The sequence below is a fragment of the Rhinolophus ferrumequinum genome, chromosome 8 (genome assembly GCF_004115265.2).
Source record: "Rhinolophus ferrumequinum isolate MPI-CBG mRhiFer1 chromosome 8, mRhiFer1_v1.p, whole genome shotgun sequence".
In the NCBI taxonomy this organism is placed as follows: Eukaryota; Metazoa; Chordata; class Mammalia; order Chiroptera; family Rhinolophidae; genus Rhinolophus; species Rhinolophus ferrumequinum.
Genome location: NC_046291.1, coordinates 47,224,870 through 47,247,901, shown reverse-complemented (window position 1 = coordinate 47,247,901; position 23,032 = coordinate 47,224,870). Strand labels below are relative to the sequence as shown.

General features: G+C 39.9%; 1 protein-coding gene across 1 annotated transcript in view; it reads right to left on the bottom strand.

Annotated features, from left to right (window-relative positions):
- The window catches only part of TTN (titin), a 271,719-nt gene that overhangs the window by 172,497 nt on the left and 76,190 nt on the right, over positions 1 to 23,032 (bottom strand). The window contains exons 51-95 of the mRNA XM_033112268.1: positions 22,738 to 23,016; positions 22,333 to 22,620; positions 21,941 to 22,219; positions 21,567 to 21,848; positions 21,193 to 21,471; positions 20,782 to 21,060; positions 20,411 to 20,689; positions 20,000 to 20,287; positions 19,607 to 19,885; positions 19,184 to 19,465; positions 18,805 to 19,083; positions 18,404 to 18,682; positions 18,013 to 18,291; positions 17,623 to 17,910; positions 17,104 to 17,382; positions 16,596 to 16,877; positions 15,245 to 15,523; positions 14,847 to 15,128; positions 13,764 to 14,042; positions 13,361 to 13,648; positions 12,925 to 13,203; positions 12,549 to 12,827; positions 12,159 to 12,437; positions 11,748 to 12,035; positions 11,334 to 11,621; positions 10,496 to 10,777; positions 9,958 to 10,236; positions 9,555 to 9,836; positions 9,127 to 9,405; positions 8,748 to 9,035; positions 8,280 to 8,558; positions 7,908 to 8,186; positions 7,528 to 7,806; positions 7,100 to 7,387; positions 6,670 to 6,957; positions 5,090 to 5,371; positions 4,573 to 4,851; positions 3,875 to 4,156; positions 3,480 to 3,758; positions 2,700 to 2,987; positions 2,310 to 2,588; positions 1,921 to 2,199; positions 1,553 to 1,831; positions 637 to 924; positions 201 to 488 (exon numbers count right to left, since the gene is read on the bottom strand). Coding sequence (XP_032968159.1) covers positions 201 to 488; positions 637 to 924; positions 1,553 to 1,831; positions 1,921 to 2,199; positions 2,310 to 2,588; positions 2,700 to 2,987; positions 3,480 to 3,758; positions 3,875 to 4,156; positions 4,573 to 4,851; positions 5,090 to 5,371; positions 6,670 to 6,957; positions 7,100 to 7,387; positions 7,528 to 7,806; positions 7,908 to 8,186; positions 8,280 to 8,558; positions 8,748 to 9,035; positions 9,127 to 9,405; positions 9,555 to 9,836; positions 9,958 to 10,236; positions 10,496 to 10,777; positions 11,334 to 11,621; positions 11,748 to 12,035; positions 12,159 to 12,437; positions 12,549 to 12,827; positions 12,925 to 13,203; positions 13,361 to 13,648; positions 13,764 to 14,042; positions 14,847 to 15,128; positions 15,245 to 15,523; positions 16,596 to 16,877; positions 17,104 to 17,382; positions 17,623 to 17,910; positions 18,013 to 18,291; positions 18,404 to 18,682; positions 18,805 to 19,083; positions 19,184 to 19,465; positions 19,607 to 19,885; positions 20,000 to 20,287; positions 20,411 to 20,689; positions 20,782 to 21,060; positions 21,193 to 21,471; positions 21,567 to 21,848; positions 21,941 to 22,219; positions 22,333 to 22,620; positions 22,738 to 23,016 — 12,687 coding nt within the window. The remainder of the gene's footprint in view (positions 1 to 200; positions 489 to 636; positions 925 to 1,552; positions 1,832 to 1,920; positions 2,200 to 2,309; positions 2,589 to 2,699; positions 2,988 to 3,479; positions 3,759 to 3,874; positions 4,157 to 4,572; positions 4,852 to 5,089; positions 5,372 to 6,669; positions 6,958 to 7,099; positions 7,388 to 7,527; positions 7,807 to 7,907; positions 8,187 to 8,279; positions 8,559 to 8,747; positions 9,036 to 9,126; positions 9,406 to 9,554; positions 9,837 to 9,957; positions 10,237 to 10,495; positions 10,778 to 11,333; positions 11,622 to 11,747; positions 12,036 to 12,158; positions 12,438 to 12,548; positions 12,828 to 12,924; positions 13,204 to 13,360; positions 13,649 to 13,763; positions 14,043 to 14,846; positions 15,129 to 15,244; positions 15,524 to 16,595; positions 16,878 to 17,103; positions 17,383 to 17,622; positions 17,911 to 18,012; positions 18,292 to 18,403; positions 18,683 to 18,804; positions 19,084 to 19,183; positions 19,466 to 19,606; positions 19,886 to 19,999; positions 20,288 to 20,410; positions 20,690 to 20,781; positions 21,061 to 21,192; positions 21,472 to 21,566; positions 21,849 to 21,940; positions 22,220 to 22,332; positions 22,621 to 22,737; positions 23,017 to 23,032) is intronic.

The window sequence follows — 23,032 nt, the reverse complement described above, 5'->3', positions numbered from 1 at the left end:
GAGTTACATATAAAATTTTAGAGAAATACAAATTTAAAAAGATCATGTGTTCTCTAGAGAAACTTATTTCCCCTTACATTTGTATGCCATTTGTTTAAAAATGCTGTCCTAAATTTCATCTGTCCTAATAAGAACTACAGCCTTAGTACAGAATATACGATGACTACATTTTGTTGGACCACATGCAAAATAAATGATACCTTTTATATTAAGTTGAGCTGTGCAGGAGTCCTTTCCCACTTCATTCACAGCAGAGCAGGTATATTGCCCAGAATCTCCTTTGTCTACTTTTAGAATTGTCAGATGGGCAGTGTTTTCCAGATAACTAATCTGGTAGTTGCCGCCACTTCGTATCTCTCGCTTGTCTTTGGCCCAGGTGACCTTTATTGGTTGTGTCCCCGTAACGTGGCACTCAAAGTCCGCACTTTCTCCCACCACGGCATCCACAGGGGTAACATGGATGTCAAAGAAGGGTGGGTTCTTCCCCTCTGAAAGGAAAGCAAGAAGACAAGGTTTCAGACACCTTAACTGGACCACCCCAGTTTACAGAAATCATGATGTTTTCTCCCTAATTTCATATTTCACCATAAAAAAATGTAATTACAGAAGCAGAAAGAAGTTTAAGAATCCACAAACCTGTGAGAATGAGTCTGGCACTAGAAGAAGCAGACCCTACTGGATTTGTAGCTGTGCAAGAATACTGGCCTGCCAGGCTCTGATTGGTTTTAAAAATATTGAGAGTGGCGACATTATCTAAAAACGATGTTTGTACATTTGGGCCATCTTTCAGTGGCTTGCCATCTTTAAACCAAGAGACTGAGATAGGTTCTGACCCATTTATGGCACATTCAAAAATAACTGGCAGTCCAACGGTTTCTTGAATATCTCTCAACTGTCGAGAAAATGATGGTGGAAGTTTTTGCTCTGTAGAAACAGAATTAAATTAATGAGAACAAAATTAAATTAATTAAAATGTTTCTGTGGAAACATTTTACATTTACTGAATAGTCTTCTCAAAATTATTGTTATATAGGTAATGGTATTTCTATAAAAATATCAGGAGGTATTGACACCTTTTGAATTAACTTGGGCAGAAAGAAAAACATGTAAACTTTTGGAGCCAATGTTGCACTCTGAGGCCAACCTAGTGCACAGTAGGTGCAAAGATATAAAGCCAATAGAGAAACTGATGAGCTGAAGGTACACCTCCTGGTATGCAGCAGATTCCCCTACTTTTTAAACTGCCTTCTAGCAATTTGAGTGAGACGTTCATGGGGTGGAATTTTAAAAATATGGTCACTCGTTTTTCTTGAAGATTTAATTATAGAGACAAAGAATTGCATGATCCTTCCAACTGATTGATTTAGTCATCTTATCTCTCTCTCTCTGTAAAGGCAAGAGAAAAAGCTAAGCCACTAATCGGAGATGGAATTACTTAAGCAGAAAATCTTGCGTTTGGAAAGACTTTCCTAAGAAGAAGGCCCTCGGCAGAAATTTTAAATCTTGTTCAACAGAAATACAAATTCATTCACTTTTGAAATATTGCAATCACCTTGAACAGTAAGGAAAGTTGATGAAGAAACTTCTCCCACACTGTTTTCAGCTCTGCAGATATATTCTCCGCTGTCATTACTATTAACCTGGTTGAAAACCAGTGTAGCCACATTGTTCCTAAAATGCATTTTGTAGGTGGTAGTGGGTCTCAATTTTGTATCTCCTTTATACCATGATACCCCAATTTCAGGGGTCCCAGCAAGCTGGCATTGTAAAGAGGCAGAATCTCCAACAGTCACCTTAACAGGCTCCAACTGCTTGACAAAATATGGTGGTTCTGCAGGAAAGAGAGATCATTAGTCATGAAGGGGACAGGCCACAATGACTATTTGTGTATAAAGATAGGAATGTACAGTCGTAACAAACCTAATATCAGTATCTGTGCTGAACAGGAATCTTTTCCGGAAGCATTTTCTATGTAGCAGTTGTATTGTCCTGCATCCTCTACCGCAGTACTTGGAATTTCCAGGATTGAAGATTTGTCAGTTGTGGTTACATTACACCTCTGAGAAGGAGTTATGTTTACACCATTTTTCTTCCATGTGACTGAAATGGGAGGAGTCCCAGTGTATGTGCCCTCTAGGATCAGGGGTTTTCCTTTCTCTATGCTGTAATCATTGAGCCTCTTCATAAATTTAGCCGGGGCTAGAAACACATTGAAAATATGAAATCAAACACACATCCACATGGATACCGATGCATCTATTGCTTCATGTATGTTAATTGTAAAAATGAGGAATAGCAGTCAAACAAACCTTTCACATGGAGACGTGCTGTACAAGACGCTTTACCCACTTCATTACTAACTATGCAGGTATATTCTCCACTTTGCGATGTATCCACATCAAACAGCTCCAATTCTGCAACTGCATCCTCAAAAGACACATTACATCTGTCCCCTGATACTAATTCACTGCTACCCTTGAACCAGCTGACATTGAAAGGAGGTGTTCCTTTTATGATGCTTGTGAAAGTTACGTTGGCTCCAGTTAAAACATCCATGGCATCAGGTTTCTGAATGAAAGATGGTGGTTCTAAACGAAAAAAGCACACATCAGAAAAAATTTGACATTTTTGATTTGTGATGATAAAAATGCTTCATAAATTCTAAAATGCCATTCCATCTTACTGTATTTTTAACTGACCTCTCACAGTCAAAGGAGCACTGCATTTATCAGAACCAGCCACATTAGTAGCTACACACGTGTAGTCACCAGCATCTGATTCTTCCAGCATGTTCACAGTTAAAGCGCAAGTGTTATCTGTCAGGGTGGTTTGGTATTTCCTTCCACTGCTGATCTCATTTCCCTCATGGAACCAAGAGACAGAGATTGGAGGTGATCCATAGACTTTGCACTCCATTACAACTGAGGAACCAGATAGACCATTTGTCTCTTTCAATTGTCTTGTGAATGAAGGAGGAACAGTTCGGTCTGAATGTGATAAAAATCAAACAAACGAAGGACATCAGTTATAAAATGATTTGAAAAGAGAATTATTACCTTTTTGATGGAATATTCCTCGATCCATCTGGCTGTTTTGCAAGGGTATAAAAGAACACACAATTGAAAATCCTGAGAATCAGTGGGCAAGATGCACTAGCTGACTTGTTAGGGATCTTGGTCTCTCTTTGCTGAGACTCATTATATGAGAATTATTTCAGCATAAGTGATAGTAGACCACTGCATCCTTATCCAGGGATTAAGTTTTACTCCTACCACCCTGAATCATGGAAATTCCTCTATGATGAAGGGATATAACTTGTGAACTTGGTTTCATTCTAACTCTATAGTTATATAGAGTTACTCTGCTTTTGCTGACTCAGAAGATGCCAGACTCATGTCACGCCGTAGAATACAGATATTTATGTACACAATCAGGAACTACATTATAATAACATTGAAACAAAAGCCCAACCAACCAACCTGAAACTTGAACTGAGGTTGTGCAGCTGTCTTTGCCAACAGGGTTTTGCACCTCAAAACTATACACACCACTGTCACTGGGGGCCACATTGATAATCTTAAGGCCAGATACTTTGTTGAAGAAGCTTATTTTGTATTTGTTGTCACTTGTCAGTTCTTTTCCATCCTTAAACCACTTAGTACTGAGTTCAGGCGTGCCAGTGACTATGCACTCCAAGGTACAGGTGTCTCCTGTGGTAACTTTCATGGATTCTGGCTTTTCAACAATTGCTGCAGGTTCTGGAATGAGATATAAATTGCATCCAAATTTTAAAATCGAGTTGAAAAACTAAAGAAAGCACCGATACTGGTAGGCACGTGCCTTGTATTCATAACAACATCCTATCTGTACTCACCGAGAACGGAGAGCGTGGCGAAGCACTCTTGCATGCCAGCATCGTTTTTGATCTGACAGGTGTACTTCCCTGCATTGGCTATTTCTGCTCTTGCAAGCTGCAGGGTTGCAATGTTTTCTGAATAAGAGATCCATATGTTGTCACTTTCTCTAACAATTTCCCCTTTATCTTTGAACCACACCACTGAAATGGGCTCAGGGCCTTCAATAGTAGCCTGCAGTTGAACTTCTTCACCAACGATGACAGAAACATCACTGAGCTTCTTCACAAATCTTGGTGGTGCTGATGAAAAAGAGGTAAGTAATGGATTTAAAATGTGTGGGTTAATAGTACTTCCCTCCAGTCATGGATACTAGGGAATCAAACTAGTAATAACGTGTTATCTTATCTTAAACAAGGCATTTTTGGTGAATGGGAGCAGGGACACATTAGAGTTTGTGTGAAGCAGAAAGAGTTGAATGTCTTGTCCTCTGCAGCTTTTTAAATCCAATCACAACTTATTGGAAAAAATGTCTAAAAGGATACTTGGTAGGGTTTAGAAATGGGATGCACACTAAACAAAAGGATTAGGAAAGGAATAAAAAAAGGAAAAGTGGAAGTGACAGCTAGTGACAAAGGACTAGGTAATAGCTAGGAGGTCAACAGAGTATTAAAATTAGAAGGAAAATGCAAGCAGGCGAGAATGAAGTCACTCTAACCTTTCATAGTGATAGAACCAACACAAGTATCACTCCCGACATCATTTGTGGCTTTACACTGATATTCCCCAATGTCGGCAGTGTCGACATTCAGGATATGAATACTCGTGAGGAAGTTCTCAGACATGATCTTGTACTTCTTGCCACTCCTAAGTTCTCTCTTGTCTTTATGCCAAGAAACTTGAAATGGGGGAGTACCCTGCAGCTCACATTCAAGATGAACGTCAGTTCCTTTCAGTGTCTCAATGGGATGAGGCTTTTTGCGGAAGATGGGTGGTTCTAAAATTGGAAGGTAATTAAGTTAGAAAACAAAGGAAAATTAGAATGCATTCTGTAAGCATATAATTACAAGTAAGAACCGGTTTTTCATTCCACCATAGGAAAAACATCAGTTTCAATTTTCTACTGTGTCCTTTAAAATTTTTAAGACATTGATGGAAAGTCAAAGAAACAGTATTGTGAGGACAACTAGAGAGGAGGCTGATGTGAAAAACCCAAAGGAAGAGTAAGATCTGACCTTTAACTTTTAAGGAAGTGCTGCTGCTTGCACTGCCTGCTGCATTGCGGGCCTCGCATGTGTAGTCTCCACTGTCTTCAACACTGAGATTGTGCATTTCCAACACTGCCACCGAGTCAAGGAATGACATTCTGAATTTACTGCTCTCTTGAATTTCAGTCTCGTTTTTGTACCATAAAACTCTGATTTCTGGAGACCCTCCTATTTTACATTCATATCTTGTATATTCATCCTGTTTCACAATTCTTGAAGGTTCTAGCTTCTTAATGAACCTGGGTGGTTCTACGGAACCAAGAGGGAAAACACAAGGTAAGGGATGGAAAAGACACATATAATTCAAGATGAAATGATAAAAAGAATCTCTGTCAAACAGAAAGGCCTTTAGCTCTGGAAAACAAATTTATTTGATGCAGTTCAAAGAAGACTAGTTAATTGAAGCCTAAATAGAAAATTCCTAAAATAAAATACATTTATTTTTGTAAGACCCACGTCAAGTACTGTTGCAAAAGGAAGGAGGAAAAAAAACCATTAATTCCTATTGTGCAATCCTCTTCCCAGCAAAAGAATCACTTTCCTAGAGCAAGATCAGAGGGAGAGCATGTATCTGTTGGCAGAAACACTCTGAGGCTCATAAGGAATAAGAGTTTGATTAGTTTCCTGTATGAGTCAGTGGAGGACTGTCTATTTGCTCTGGCTCTGAAGAGGTATCAGTATGCACATTTTCTGAATAGCAAAACGGGGTCAGATATCTTAATATTTTTAAAGTGCCACTTTTTCTTATAGGCTTTAGCTATTTCTTCAACCTTCCTATTTTCTCTTTGAGGTGGGGACAATATGCTTTCTTCATTAACTGAAGCAAAAATTCAAACTTAGGGAGATTAAGATGGTTAGCTCTATGCCATAGAGCAAGTGGGCTGATAAATCTAATTCTATTTTAATTTCAAGATATTTATAAACCACCACCACAGAAATCCTTAACAATTCTCTGACGGGTTAGACCAGCAGCCCACTGAGTTAAGTGTTTTATTTTTGATAACAGCAGCCATGCTATAGAAGGCAATGGTTGCCGTCTATAATAACAGATATTGATGTACTCCCTTAGTGGACTCCCCAACTTCCACTATTGTTTAAGTGGGGCTAGTGGAGAAAAAGGCATTGACATAATTAATTTGGACTCTTTTTGAAGGGCTTGGGCTCTGCTATCCCGTAGAGGGACAAAATCCACTCATTTACTAAATACTGTGGAATATAAGTCATTTAAGATAACTTTTTTTTGTCCTAAAATAACTTCCTTCAAACTTAGATTTTCTTGCAATTCTGTGAACAGTTTTTGTTCTCTCTCTCTCTCTCTCGCCTCTATTTGTAGCCTTTGAAGATGGACTTTCAGTCCATGTTCTACCAGTTTTATACTTTTTAATAAAAAATTTAAAACTCACCGCATTTGGAAGGCCCAGAATCCATATGATCACTTCTAATTACCAGACAATGTCCTAAACATAACTTTCAAGCACACCCTTCCTCCTATATTTTAAGATACTGAAAATGTAAAAGAGACCTTGCTACTTTATTCAGACAAGTACCTTGTACACTCAGATGAGCAGAACAAGAGTCTTTTCCAGCAGTGTTGCTTGCGTAGCAGGTGTACTGCCCAGCATCGCCTTTACCTACTTTGAGAACTGTCAGAGTGGCAGTATTTTCAACCAAAGTCATCTTGTAGTTGCCTCCAGGGCGAATCTCTCGGTTATCTTTGGCCCAAGTGATTTTGATTGGTGCAGTTCCAGTTACATGACATTTAAAAGAGCCACTTGCTCCAAGAGCAAGATCTACTGATACAGGCTTTAGATCAAAGAAAGGAGGCACTTCATGCTCTGAAAAGAATGAAGACCAACATGGTGACTTCAGTTTTCATGCTCCCAGACATGGAGCAGAAACAAAGCGGCACCAGCCTTTGGTGACCCGGAGCAGTGAAGTTGCTTTATGATAAAGAGGGTAATGTGATGAGCTACTCACCTAACAGAATGAGCTTGGCACTGGATGAAGCAGTCCCAAGAGGATTAGAAGCTGAGCAATTGTACTGACCAACGTGGCTCGGGTCAGTTTGCAAAATCTGAAGAGTTGCTACATTATGCACAAAGGATGTTTGCAAATTAGAATCATCTTTCAAAAGTACCCCATCTTTGTACCAAGACACTTGAAGAGGCTCTGAGCCATTGATGCGACATTCAAATGCGACTGGGAAGCCAAGAGTCTCCTGAACATCCTTCAGCTTTCTTGCAAAGGTAGGTGGAAGTTTACGCTCTGTAAAGAAGTTGGAGACAACCCTTATTTACAGGAGAGAAAATACTCACAACATATTTCTATCCATTAAAATTTTGATGTTTGTAAGAAAATGGATCTGTCAACACGCAGCAAGACATGTTAAGCAAAACCATCATCACCTTTGATAACAAGCACAGCTGAAGATGCGACTGCCCCCACACTGTTTTCTGCCTTGCAGGTATACTCTCCCACGTCACTATGATCCACTTTGTTGATTACTAAGGAGGCAATATTATTTTTGAATTGCATTTTATATGCAGGAGCTGATCGTAGCTTTGTGTGTTCTTTATACCAAGAAATTCTAATTTCTGGGGTCCCATCCACTTCACACTGTAAAGTTGTAGGTTCTCCAATGGCTGCTTCCACATGTTCCAGAGGTTGAATAAAATAAGGTGGTTCTAAGGTACAAAGAATGGTAGTCAACCAATCATGCTAACTAAAAGAGGATGTTTTAAAAGAAAGAAAAGAGAGCAACAAAAAGAGGTAGCTATCAACACACCTAAGACAGATACCAGAGCTTCACAAATATCTTGACCAGCCTCATTTTCTATCATGCAAGTGTATTGTGCATAATCCTCTACTGTGCTGTCAACGATTTCCAGTATCGTAGATTTTTCTGTCATAGTAATACTGCAATTCGGAGACTGTGAAAGTGGAAACTCATTCTTCATCCAGCTCACTGAGATGGGAGGTGTACCAGTATACGTGGCCTCAAGAACTATGGGGCTTCCTGTCTCAACACTGAAATCAGCCAATCGTTTCACAAAGGTGGCTGGTTCTATAAGGAGAAAATATGAGGGTAAAATTGACATCTTCCAATGAAGACTTAGATAAATTTTAAAAGGTACATGAATTGGAGAGAAGAGCAAACCTTTTACAAAAAGATGTGCAGTACAGGAAGCACTACCAGCATCATTAGTAACAAGGCAAGAATATTCTCCACTCTGCGATGGCTCCACCTCAGACAACTCCAGTTCTGTGACGGAATCTTCCAGAGAGATGGTACACGACTCCCCTGGCACCAGTTCCCTACTGCCCTTAAACCATTTGACCTTGAAAGGAGGGGTGCCTCGAATGACACTGGTGAATGTGAGGCTCATGCCAGGTAAAACTTCCACAGAATCAGGGGTTTGTTCAAAAGATGGTGGTTCTAGATACCCCGGGGAGCAGGGGAAGATCAAGAGAAAAAAAGAAATCCAAGTGAGAAGTGCTTTTGCTACTTGAAGAAAAGGGAGCTAAGACTAAAAATGAAGGCAAAATAAAAGCAGTCCATGCAAGGCAGGCACTAAGTCACGTGGAAGAGATGTGGAGAAGCAGAGCCTGATCCTGGGACACTGACCTTGCACAGTCAGGACGGCTGAGCATTCGTCAGAACCAGCCACGTTGGCAGCCACACACTTGTACACGCCTGTGTCAGAAGGTTCCAATAAGCTGAGATTCAAAGTACAGACATTTTCCGAAAAGCTGGACTGGCATCTAGGTCCACTAACGATCTCATTTCCATTCTGAAACCAGCCAACTGAGATGGGGGCCGAACCAGAGACTCGGCACTCCAAAACCACTGAGGCCCCCAGGATGGCGTTTGTGTCTTTCAGCTTCCGGATGAAGGAAGGAGGCACAACTCGATCTATGTGGAGAAAGGTAGTTTTCCGTTTAAAAAGAAGCTTTATTTTTTTTCCCTGAAAACTACATGTTCACAAAAACCTCACATTACTCACCTGAAACGTGGACAGATACAGTGCAGTTACTTTTACCAACACTGTTTTTCACTTCAAAGCTATATAACCCCTTGTCGCTCATTTCTGCACAGGGGATCTTAAGTGAAGCCACTTTGTTGGCAAATGTAATGTGATGTTTGCTGTCTGCAGATAATTCTCTTCCATCTTTGAACCACTTGGCTGAAAGTTCTGGTGTTCCAGCCACTATACATTCTAATGCAAAAGGATTTCCAGTAGTGACAGTCATGGGTTCTGGCTTCTCTATGATTCTGGCTGGTTCTAAAAGAAGAAGTATATTGCATTGAAAATAAAGTCACCTTCCAATCTAAGGTAGAGTGTAATCAACATTAGGTAAAACTAATATTTGTAGAAAATGATCATGGGTCAATCAACTTGATTTTTTTCTCAGGCTATAATTTGTTACTAACCTAGTACAGTCAAGACTGCTGAACATTCTCTCATTCCGGCATCATTTTTGATCTGGCACACATATTTTCCAGAATTAGAAGGTTCCGGGCTACCAAGTTGGAGGGTTGCAATGTTATCAATGAATGAAATCCTTGTGTTTTCACTCTCTCTGACGACTTCACCTTTATCTTTCAGCCAGACAACGGAAATCGGCTGGAAGCCTTCCACAACAGCCCGTAATTCGACAGCATCTCCAACAAGGGTTGAGGTGTCACTTAGCTTTTTCACAAATCGTGGAGGTTCTAATGAATGAAATTTGTGGTCAGAAAAAAATAAAATGAGAATCACAGCGACATTGGTTATTAGTCAAGCAAGAAAAGATGAAAGGAAGAAACATAACTGCTTGTTCCCAGGTATACAAACCTTTGAACTTGACAGTGCAAACACACGTGTCACTTCCCACCTCATTAGTAGCTTTGCAGTGATATTCTCCTATATCAGAGCCTTCAAGATTAAGGATATGAAGACTTGCATCAAAATTTTTCGAAGTAATTTTAAATTTCTTGCTGCTTCGAACTTGCTTTCGATCTTTAACCCACACCACTTCAAATGGAGGGGTTCCCGAAATTTCACATTGTAAGATAACATCAGAACCTTTAAGGGTTCCTACTGGAGAAGGCTTTTTGGTGAAAACAGGAGGTGCTACCAGAAAAAAATAAAAAAGAAGATAAACAATAAGAACATTTGCTTACTAAATAGGAAAAAAAAAAAGACTCTAGAGTCATTAAGTGACTGGTGTGACCACACGATAATATGCTAATATAAGAAATGACAATTCATAAAAACTAAAGAATTGCTAGCAGATACCCATAACGAGTCTTTTTACTTCAGCGTTCGTAACACTGCTGAGGAGGAGTCTAAATCAGACAAGAATAAAGAAAGAAACCTTAGTGTGTCTAACCTTTAACGGTCAGTGCTGTGCTGCAGCTGGCATCGCCCACGCCATTATGAGCTTCACAGATATAGTCCCCGCTGTCCTCGGCACTGGCTTCATTGATGATAAGCAATGCCACAGAATTAATGAATGACATGTTGTATTTCCAACTCTCATGAAGTTCACTGTCATTTCGGAACCACAAAACTTTGATTTCTGGGGAACCACTTATTTTACATTCCAGTTGGATGGACTCTCCCTGCTTTGCAACCTTTGAAGCTTCCAATTTCTTAACAAACTTTGGAGGTTCTAGTAAATCAAAGGAAAAAAAGATAATGTATGTTTGTCATTGAAAATCCCGAGAGTGCCTACTTAAACTGGTTTGGTATTAAGAACAAAATTTCTGAGAATTTCGTGGTAAAATAAGTTGAGTTTTCTATTAAATAAGCTTTTAATATTTTGAATAGAGAATTTAGTTGTTAAGTTTATTTCTGTAGTTTGAATATATAAGCGAGATGATGTAAGTTAACGTATTATAGATGTATTTGATTAAAATTTTGTAATGATAAATCGGAATGCCATATAACAGAAAAGAATGGAAAAAGAGAATGGACAGTTGAAACAACATTTAACAAATTTCAATTGAACAACACTTTTGGGTAGGATTACACTTAGAGATACACTGACTTTAAAAACAATATAAAGAGAAAACAGAACTTTGATTAAAGTTGCCTCCAACACGGATATATACAGATTCTAACATGACTCAGTTTATGCCCCAATTTTAGAAATGAAAGAAACTTTTAGAAGACAATTACAAAAATGTGGGGAAGAACAAATATTGGTAAATGCCATGAAATGATACCTTTTACACTGAGTTGAGCTGAGCACATGTCTTTGCCAACATCATTGGTTGCTTGGCAAGTATATTGACCTGAGTCTCCTTTGCCTACTTTAAGAATTCTCAAATGGGGAGTGTTTCCCACACACGTGATGGTATAGTTCCCTCCAGGACGGATCTCTTTGTTATCTTTTGACCAAGTGATTCGCATTGGTTGAGCACCAGTAACATGACACTCAAAGTCAGCACTTTCTCCAGCAATAACATCTATAGATACAGGCTTTATGTCAAAGAAGGGAGATTTCTTAGGTTCTGGAAGATGAGAAGAAAAGGCAATATGTGTTTTTTTTTTTCTTTTTGTTTTCATTGGCCATTTCTACTTTGACAATAAGTAAGAAGTCATGGTTTGCAAAGAGAAAGATTAACATGGGAACAAACCTCTTGCTGTCAGTCTAGCACTGGAAGATGCCGTTCCAAGTGGATTAGAAGCTGAGCAAGAGTACTGGCCAGAGTGACTCAGGTCAGTTTGCAAAATTTTTAAAGTTGCCACATTATCTACAAATGATGTCTGTATATTTTCATCATCTCGCAAAAGTACCCCATCTCTATACCAGCACACTTGGATAGGTGCAGAGCCATTTAATCGACAGGTGAGTGTAACTGGTAACCCAACAGTTTGTTCAATGTCCTTTAACTGTCTTGCAAAGGAAGGTGGGAGTTGACGCTCTGTAAGAAGACAAGTAATACTTGAGGCATTAGTAGACAAATTGAAAATTTCCCCCCAAAAGATAAAAGAGTTAGGAGAAGAAAAAAAAAGAAATTTCTTAATCTCTAACATAATATCATCACCTTGAATTCTGAAGATAGTCTTTGAAGAAGCAGTTCCTATATTATTTTCTGCTTTACATGTGTACTCTCCACTGTCATTGATATTCACTTTATTAAAAACAAGTGTGGCCACATTGTTTGTAAAGTAGGTCCTGTATTCAGGAGTTGGCCGTAACTTGGTGTCTCCTTTGTACCAAGACACTGTAATTTCTGGTGTCCCAGCAACTTGGCATTGTAAAGAAACTGAATCTCCAACGGATGCCTCCAGAGGTTCCAGTTCCATAATAAAATAAGGTGGTTCTAAATAAGAAGGGCTCACAGTTAGCAAAGGGATTTAAAGAAAACCAACCAAACCATGCTTCCTGTTAGAAGCTGAAGGCCAATCATTTACGACAGAATAAGACAACACACCTAATGTAGATACCAGAGCTTCACAAACATCCCTTCCTGCCTCATTTTCAATCTCACAGGAATACTGTCCCGCATCTGTCTTTGCGCTATTCAGAATTTCCAGGATGCAACTTTTCTCTGTTGTGACTATGTTGCATTTTTCAGATGGAGTTATGTTAAAACCATCCTTTTTCCAGGTGACTGAAATTGGAAGTGTTCCAGTGTAGGTGCTCTCCAGAATTATGGACTTCCCTGGTTCTACAGACTGATCACTTAATTTCTTCACAAAAGCAGCTGGTTCTGGTGAGTGACAAAACACAGCAGTTAGACACAATAAAAATACAAACAAAGATGCCAGAATACAAAAAATAGGAAGAACAAATGCACTTGAGCAAACCTTTAACAAAGAGACGAGTAGTGCAGGATGTTTGGCCAGCACCGTTAGAAACCACACACGTATATTCCCCACTCTGAGATATGTCGACACTAAATAATTCCAGTTCTGCCACAGTGTCTTCAAAATAGATGCTGCACCTGTCTCCTCTCACCAGTTCTCTGGCACCTCTAAACCAGCCAACCTTGAATGGAGGCGTTCCTCTAATAACACTTGTGAAGGTGACATTTTTGCCTGGTAGGACTTCCAAAGGTTCAGGCTCCTTTACAAAAGATGGTCGTTCTATATAGACATGGAGGACAATGAAAAGATCCTGTAAGCTTCCAATTTAGTTGCAACTTTGAATTTGAAAAAAGAAGAGCACTTTTGAATGCGTGTCAACCTATATGTGCATCCAAAAAGGAACTTGGAAGAAAGGGTTTGAGTGTCTAACACTAACCTTGTACAGCTAACATTGCACGGCATTCGTCAGACCCAGCAACATTAGCAGCCACACATGTGTAATTGCCCATATCTGATGAGTCCAGAGAATTCAGCTGCAATGTGCAGACATTGTCTGAAAATGTGGTTTGGTATTTTGCTCCACTGACAATCTTAGTTTTCTCATGAAACCAGGCAATGGAGATAGGTGATGATCCAGCTACTTTGCATTCCAAGATGCAAGAAGTACCCAGCACCCCATCAGTATCTTTCAGTCTCCGTGTGAAAGAAGGAGGAACCATTCGGTCTGCGTGAGGAAAGCCAAGAGATTCGTCATGATTTGAAAGAACAGAAAAGACTTGAAAGAAGAAAACTTTTGAAAGGGTTTGTTTAAGCAACAGCAGGAATGTATCGGAACTAACCTGAAACATCAACCACAGCGGTGCAGCTGCTTTTTCCAACGTTATTTTGAACCTGGAAAGTGTATGTGCCTGCATCTTGCTTTTCAACGGAGAGAATCTTTAAGGAAGAGATTTTGTTGTAGAAGCTAAATTTGTGTTTTTGGCTGCTAGTCAAGAGCTTTCCATCCTTGTACCATTCAACTGAGAGTTCGGGAGTGCCAGCCACCTTACACTCCAGAGTGCATGTTTCTCCTACAGTGACCGTCATTGGTCCTGCCTTCTCAACAATGACTGCGGGCTCTGAAATAAAATGTGACAGCCATCTGTCAACATCTGTTACCTTTACTGTACCTACACTATCTTTATCTGGGCCATCTACCTTTATCTCTACTACCAAATTCACTAAAATTGTTATTCCGATAATATGCTTATGCTCGGGCTCTCTCTCTAATTATGACATCTCAAAATGTGATTTCAAAATTACATTCTAGGATGAAATTATAGGAATTATTAAGAAACACGTCTGTGCACTAGTTGCCTCTCAGTACAATTCTGACAACATACACACTTGACCCTCTGTAGAGCAAAGGCTACATGTTGTTATTAATTACTTGGTATTTTTGCTCTACTTTCAGGTAGGAAAGACAGTTTTTCGAAAGTTGTTACGCGAACAATTAAAAATTGAAGTTTAAAATGCTCCAAGATGAAAGAGCAAGGCTTTCCTATCAAATGTTCATCTTTGCAATTCTTGTCAGCTTTAACAACTAAGTACTTTGGAAGCATAATGTCCTTGTACCATATGCTGGGCTCCTAAGTTTCTTCATGCTTAAACAAAAGATAGTCATGATTATATCTGCTAATCTATCAAAAAGAAAAAGTAGTTAAATAACCACTAAAACCCATGGCTAACTTTTGTTAGGATCAGAGACATAAGAAAGAGTTCTGGAAGACTTATTAGATCCCCTAAACCTTTCAAATAGGCAACGATCGATACAGGTCTAGAAGAAATTTGGAAAAGGAGATTCTCCCAGTAACTCTTAGTAACTCAGCTCAGTGTTTGGCACCACTTTCTCTCAGGGGACTATTGTACCATCGTGCACCAACCTAAAACAGTCAGCGTGGCCATGTTCTCCCTTGTTCCACCATCATTCTTGATTTGGCAGATATATTTCCCAGCATTAGCTGGCTCTGCTTTTGCAAACTGTAGAGTTGCAACATTTTCCACAAATGTAATTCTGATGTTTTCACTTTCTCTAATCACTTCTTCCTTCTCTTTAAGCCACTGGACAGAAATAGGCTGGGTGCCTTCTATGGATGCTTGTAACTCAGCGGGCTCCCCAGCTACAACAGTGAGGCTGCTCAGTTTGGAGACAAATCTTGGTGGTTCTGAACAAGGAAAGATGGAGATTGTTGAAAAGATTGTCCAGATAATGGAACAGAGAAAAAAACTGAGCATTTTGCACATTCCTGCCATTTCTGCCACATGCAGGAAATATGCTTACCTTTTAATTTTACAGTGCAAACGCAAGTATCACTTCCCACTTCGTTCTGTGCTTTGCAGTGGTATTCACCAATGTCTGAAGTCTCGACATTGAGAATATGAATACTTGCGTGGAAGTTTTTGGATGCAATCTTGTATTTCTTGCTACTTCGGAGTTGCCGCTTGTCTTTGTACCATACCACCTCAAATGGTGGTGTTCCCGAAAGTTCACATTCAAGACTAACTTCAGTACTTTTAAGGGTTTCTACTATGGGAGGGAAGCTGCTAAAAACTGGTGGTTCTGTAAAAAACAAGAGTTTCTTATGAATGGAGCTACTTAATTTCATAAACTATTTGTATTTCTTTGTTTTTAAATTGGAAGACAGAATTAAGATACTATAATGGGTACGTGGTGTCCAGCACCATCATTTCAGAGAGGCCATGAGCCTTCACAAAATCACTCAACTTCATTGGCAGAGAACCTAGGCTAGACCATAGGTGTCCTCAGTGAGCTGCTCAACATTCTGTCTACTCCACCTCACTAATTTATTTTGGACTCTAAAGATTGATGCAAAAATTGTAAAACAACCAAACCAAACCCCCCCCAAAAGAAAAAAAAGCAAAACTAAAACCCCAAGAGCATTAATGAATATGATTTGCATGAGGTATGGAATCCTGGCTTCAGGAGTGAAATGTTGTGTGTTTGCTCGATAACAGATACTTGGAAGTCATCACAACATCTGTGACATAAGTCTTCCACTTCAACAAATGGTTATTGCAATCATTGCCTCACTGCATGACATACTTGGACTTTGTGACAAAATACTGAAACATGACAGCAGAAAAGAAAAATACTGTTTGCACCAAGGTATGGTGATATAATTTTTAAAAAAATAGGAACTGATTCTTGAGAGAGAAAGAAATATATAATTGTCATGTTTTAAATGTAAGGTTAAAACCTTACTGTTTGCACCTTGTTTATATGTTGTAAATGCTCCTTTTTTTGGTGAGAAAGATTATAGTGAGGATGATGATATATTTATAAGTTGATTGAAGGCAAAAGTTAATTTAAAAATGCTTACTTTGTTTTTCTGTGTGTGTTTTCAAAACATCAAATTTGAACTGCTTGGCTAATATGTTGAGGTGATCAAAATTATGCCATTGGAATAACAAAAAAATATCCCAGAATGAATGGCTACATGTAAGCAAATCTTAAGAAGAAATAACATGTCAAGAGGGAAATAATACCAGTTTGGGAAAACATTCTACGATCTTAAATGGAAGCTAAAATGACAGTAAAAGAAGAAAGAGCTAGGACACCCAGGGGATAAGAAGGTTTCAGGCAATGAGGGACAGAAGAAAGAGATCTCTACCTTTTACTATAATCTTGGTACTGCAGCTTGTGCTGCCAGCAGGATTCTGAGCCTCACAAAGGAAATCCCCACTGTCCTCAGTACTGAGATTGTTCAGCTGTATGACTGCCACTGAGTCAATGAAAGTCATTCTGTATTTATCACTGGCTGGGAGTTCTTGTTCATTTCTGTACCACACAACTCTGATTTCTGGGGATCCAGTTATCTTGCATTCGAGTCGTGTTGAATCACCTGCTTTCACTATTTTGGATGCCTCTAATTTCTTTACAAACTTTGGTGGTTCTAGAGAGTGAATGAAAGAGAAGATTAGGAGGGAACAGATAGAAATAACAAAAGTTAAGTCAGGTAGTATGCAGAAAGAGAAAAACATGAACAATGCCTGGCAGAAACAGTGTACTGTGTTAGAAAGAAAGGCACTTTCTCGATTGGGTTGATGCACTGTGACAGATCACAGAAAGGACCAGAGCCACAGGGTACATGGAAACATAAAACAATCAAACTTGCACACCTGTCACAAGCAACAATGTAGTACAAGAGTCGCTACCAACATCATTGGTAACTTGGCAAGTGTATTGTCCAGTCTTGGAAGCATCCACTGAGTAGAGATTTAAGAAGCTAGTTGACCCTTCTAAGCCAATGAAACATTTAGGTCCAGAGACAAGTTCCACATCATCCTTAAACCACTTTATTTTAAATGGTGGTGTTCCTTTTAGTACTGCTTTAAATTCCACTGTGGAATCAGGTATGGCTTGTTGTCGCTCAGGTTTCACTAGGAAGCTTGGTGGTTCTAGATATTTTAAGAGAAATATATTTCATTAAATTCCTGTAGTTGAATTACTTTGACAGTTTTATGGACATATAAGAAACAGTATTGAAAAGAGGTAATAACTGAATATTGCTTGAATTCAAATATGTACATAAAGATACAGAATTATTAAGACTTTTAGCTCTAAAGATACAAGATAAGAGTGATACATTTTAAAAGCAGTCACAAAAAAGAATCAAGAAGAGGGAAAGAAATTCTAACCTTTCACAGTTAAGATGCCACTGCATGCATCGTCCCCTGCTACATTTGAGACTTTGCACGTGTAATTCGCAGTATCTTCTAATTCCAGATTATTAACTTCTAGTGCCACAGTGTTCTCATGACAGACAAGTCTGTATTTTGCAGTTGTAGATATTTCTTTTCCATCCTTAAACCACTGAGCACTAATAGGAAGTGAGCCAGAAACCTTGCACTCCATATGAATAGAAGAGCCCAGAACTTTATCCATTTTGGTTAATTTTTTGGTGAATGATGGAGGAATATTTTGATCTGTCCAATGCAAACAGCAAAACATATCCATTAACATGTTGCCATTGGTTTACAGAGGACATAATATAAATAAGGAAAGCTAACTGGGGTCCAGATACAAACCTAGCACTCTCAAGTAGGCATCACAGCTGCTGCTTCCAAAGTCATTGTCCACCTTGAAAGTATACTGACCGCTGTCTTGCTTCACTACTGACTGAATCCTAAAACTGGCCACGTTATTTTCAAAACTCATCGAAAAATATCTACTGGGCACAATTTGTTTCCCATCTTTAAGCCATTTCACTTTGAGTTCTGGTGTTCCAGCCACAACACACTCCAAGGTTACTGGGTCTTTCTCAGTAACATCGACGGATTTAGCTTTCTCTAGGATTTGAGCAGGTTCTGCAGTGAGAAGTAAAATGTGGATGAGTTGTGTTGATAATTCCACTAGAAATAAGGCGTGCTTAGGAAATCATCTCCACATACTACCTCCGAAAGGAAATAGCTTACAAACCTTGCACTAAAAGGAAAGCATAACACCTCTCAACTCCTGACTCGTTCTTGGCTTGACACGTGTATCTCCCGCTGTGTCCATTATCTACAGCTCTGATTTGAAGCGTGGCCACATTGTTCACAAATGAAATATGAACGTTATCATCTTCGTTAAGAATCTGATCATCCTTTAGCCAGGTTACAGAAATGGGAGGAGAGCCCGTCACAGTACTCTGAAAGGTGGCAGAACTTTTCAAAACAGTAGTGACGTTTTCTATCTTCTTAGTGAATGATGGCGGTTCTGTGATTAAATTAGATAGTGTGAAAAGAAGAGGTATATTTGCACTCCTACCCATAATCATAAAATTAAGCAGCATTACAGAATTTTTCTTTGGCAGCTTGCTCCTTGTAGGTATGACTGACCTTTCAGGGAGACTCTGGTAGTACAAGAGCAGCTGCCACCTTCATTGGCCACAAGGCATTGGTATTCACCAGTGTCTGAAGGGTCACACTTGGTTATATGGAGATTAAACACTGACACTGTGTCAGTCAGAGTATACTTTTTGCTGCTTCGAATTTCCTTGTTATTCTTCAGCCAAGTGACTTTAAAGGGAGACGTTCCTGTAACTTCACACTCCAGCTCCACATCACTGTCTTTCACTACTTCCACGGGCTTCAACTCCCTGATAAAGGTGGGAGGTTCTAAAGAGTCAAAAGGAAGACAGAGACTAGCTTACTCAAGGGAAGACCCACGACCTTGCCCTCAGCACAGCTAAAGTGGAAAGTAGGTCCAGTAACAAACCTTTCACTTTTAATTCAATGCTGCAGCTTGCTGTGCCTGCATCATTACGAGCTTCACAGACGTAAGTCCCACTATTTTCTACCCTGGCACCGGAAATTTGGAAAGTGGCTAAACCATCGATGAAGGAAATGCCATGTTTCTCAATGGCTGTTATTTCATTCCCATCCAGATACCAAGAGACTCTGATTTTAGGAGTGCCTGATATTTGGCATTCGAATGTTGTAGATTGTCCATTCCTCAGCACTAATACTGGGCTGGGCTTCTTGATGAATTGAGGAGGTTCTAAAGATGGAGGGAGAAAAAGTGTAATGCTGGACATTGTTTAAAACAAAGGCCAATGAGCAAAATTTATTTCTAAAGCCTCTTCCCTCCCCTCAAAAACATCTAGACAAGCAAGAAAGTGAGAAGACGTAGAGACCAAACCTTTCACAAAGAGAGTGGCTTTACTGGTTGCTATGCCAACATCATTGCTTAGTTGGCAAATGTAGGTCCCAGAATGAGCAGCTTTGGCTGAAAAGAGCTCTAGAACGGTGGAGGTGTCATCCTTCCAAACTGAGCGAGCTGCTCCCGAGTGCAACTCTTTGTTATCTTTAAACCACTTTATCGTCATGGGTGCAGTGCCACCCACAAGAGCCTTTAATTGAACCCTTGTATTGGGGTTGACGTCTTGGGACTGTGGCTTTTCCACAAAGTAAGGGGGTTCTGAGGTGAAAGAAAAAGAAGTGAATGGATCATTTTAGAACAGAGCAATGAAGGTAAGAATTAAGAAGTGAGACAGCAATAAGTTCTCGATGGGTGGAGATAAAAACTGCCAACCTTTGACTGTCAGATGGCCACTGCACTGGTTGTGTCCTGCCTTATTAGTGGCAGAACAAGTGTACGTCCCACTGTCGCTGCTTTCCAGGTGACTGATTTCCAAGAAAGCGGTATTGTCATGAAAAGAAAACTTGTATTTTTCACTAGCCGATATTTCCTTGTCGTCTTTGAACCATTGGATACTTATGGGGTGTGACCCAGCCACTATGCATTCTAAGTCAATAAAAGACCCTTTGATGCTGTCCATTTTCTTCAGCTTTTTGGTGAATGAGGGAGGTATGATAAGATCTACGCAATGAAAAAGGAAACAAATAAAAAAATAAAAGTTAGGTCAATCGACCAATTTGTATTTTCTCTAAAATTGTTAAGATGGAGGAGCATAGTTTGTCTCCACAGAAAAGCAATACCAACCTAATACATTAATGCTAGCCTTGCAGCTGCTTCTCCCGACATCATTTTGGACCTCAAATGTATATTCTCCACTATCTTTCTTTTCCGTAGAAATAATCTTCAGTATAGAGACTGTGTCAGTGACACTGATTTTATATTTTTGGCCCAGAGTTAGTTCTTGGCCATCTTTAAACCATTTGGCTATAATCTCCTTAGTCCCTGAAAATTTAACCTGTAAAGTGGCTGGGTCTCCTTGGGTGACATCTATAGACACAGCCTCCTCGGTGATTGTTGCGGGTTCTGTAGAAAACAAACGGATAGGGGTGGGTCGTGAATTGCTCTGCTGAAAGGCTTACATCTGCATTTTTCTTCCTAAAACTTTCTGAACCAACCTTTTACTGAAAGTAACGCAGAACATCTTTGTATTCCTGCATCGTTTTTGGCCTGACAGACGTATTTCCCGTCATGCTTGACTTCGATGCCACTGAGGTACAGACTCGCCACATTGTTCTCAAAGGTCATTCTTATATTATCATCTTCTGTGATTTCCTCATTGTCTTTTAACCAAGTCACCGCGATTGGCAAGGAGCCCTTCAGAATGGCCTGGAAGGCAGCTGTGCCTCCTCGAAGGGAGCTGGTGCTCTCGATCTTCTTTACAAAGGTTGGGGGTTCTAATAGAAGAATGAATTCTCAATCAATTCCAGCTCTACAGAAAACCTGGCATGATTTTTTTCTTTTTCTTTTTTTTTTTTAAAGAGTTGACTCTGCAGAAGAGCTTGTCCATCATTTGAACCAACACTAACCTCTTAGAGTCACCCTGGCACTGCAGGTGCTGCTGCCCACCTCATTGGTCACCCGACACTGGTATTCACCAGCGTCTGCAGCTACAAACTTGAGGACTTGCAGGCTAACCAGATGATCTTGCATAAAGGTTTTGTACTTCCTACCACTTCGCAGAGTTGTGTTGTCTTTGAACCAAGTGATCTCAAAGGGAGGTGTGCCTGCCACCTCAGCCAACAACATGACATCATACTCCTTCAACACTTCAATTGGCTTAAATTCTTTGGTAAAGTAAGGTGACTCTATAGTAGAAAAGGAATTATTTTAAGTTAATGGTGGATGAATCTGTGGCATGGACTACAACTTTGGTAACACAACGGGCAATGTGAACACAAACCTTTGACTATTAAAATGCTACCACAGTGGTCACTGCCAGCCTCATTTTGGGCCTCACACATATATTCACCACTGTCTTCGATGGCAACATCTGTAAGTCTTAGAACTGCAGTGGACTCCACAAAAGACATTTTGTGTTTGTTGCTCTCTTTAACTTCTCTGTCATTTGCAAACCATGTTATTTTAATTGGAGGGGTACCAGTTACTTTGCAGGCTAGCTGGGTGGAATCTCCCTTCTTTAAGAGCTGTGATGGTTCTAACTTTTCAACAAATGTAGCAGGTTCTGTGGAAGGAAAGAAGTTATTAAGAAACATGAGGAAGAGGAAAGACCTTATAACAATGGTAGCACAAGGATGTCAAGAAAACATGGCAAACCTTTTACAAATAAGTTTGCACTGCACTCCACACTTCCGGCAACGTTGCTGACTTTACAGGTGTATGTGCCTGAATCGGAGATTTTTACTGCATAGAGTTCCAGGGAACTTTCTAGAGCATCTTTGGTAATATAGCAGCTTCCACCGGAAACCAACTCTTTGTCACCCTTAAACCATCTGATTGTAAGAGGAATAGACCCTTGGAAGGTGCTCTTCAGGCGGACTGCCGAGCCGGGCAGAACATCCTTTGATGCAGGTTTAGTTACAAAACTGGGTGGTTCTAAGGAAGGGGTATAAGAAAGAATTTCAAAGAGTTAAGAGGCGCGACCTAAGGGAAGAAGACGTAATCTGAACATCGTCTAGAGTAAGAATGAAATGCAGTCTCCAGCCAACCTTGCACAATCAGGGCTCCACTGCTGTCCTTGCTTCCCACGGAATTTGTGGCTCGGCAAGTGAAATTCCCTGCGTCATTCATGTCTACTCTGGTTATCTCCAAAGAGGCTGTGCCTTCCACAAATGCTATTCTGTATCTGTCGGAAGAAGCTATTTCTTTACCATCCTTAAACCAGGACACCCTCATTGGGAGGGAGCCAGCGATTTTGCAGTCCAGCCTGCAGATACTGCTAACCACACTATCCACGTTGCGTAGAGGTTTGGTAAAAAATGGAGCGATGTCTCGATCTGTTCATGGCACAAAAGGGAAGAAGGGTCAATATGGAGAAGTGCTCAGTGATTTTATTTTTAGTTGCTTGTTGGGTTTCAAAGGAATATGTAGCGTAGGCTTCCAAATATACTAACCTAATACAGTGAAAGTTGTCTCGCAAGAGCTGCTGCCCACTTCATTGGAAATTTCAAATGTGTATTGGCCACTGTCATGTAGTTCAGCGGAATAAAATTTGAGTTGGGCAACATTGTTTTTAAAACTTATTCGATACTTTTTACTGGCAACCAGAGGTCTCCCATCTTTGTACCATTTGGGCTTGAGTTCTGGGGTGCCTGTGACTGTGTACTCCAGTGTGGCTGGGTCTCCCGCTGTCACCTGGATCAGTTCGGCTCTCTCAACAATTCTGGCAGGTTCTACAATGGCATTAAA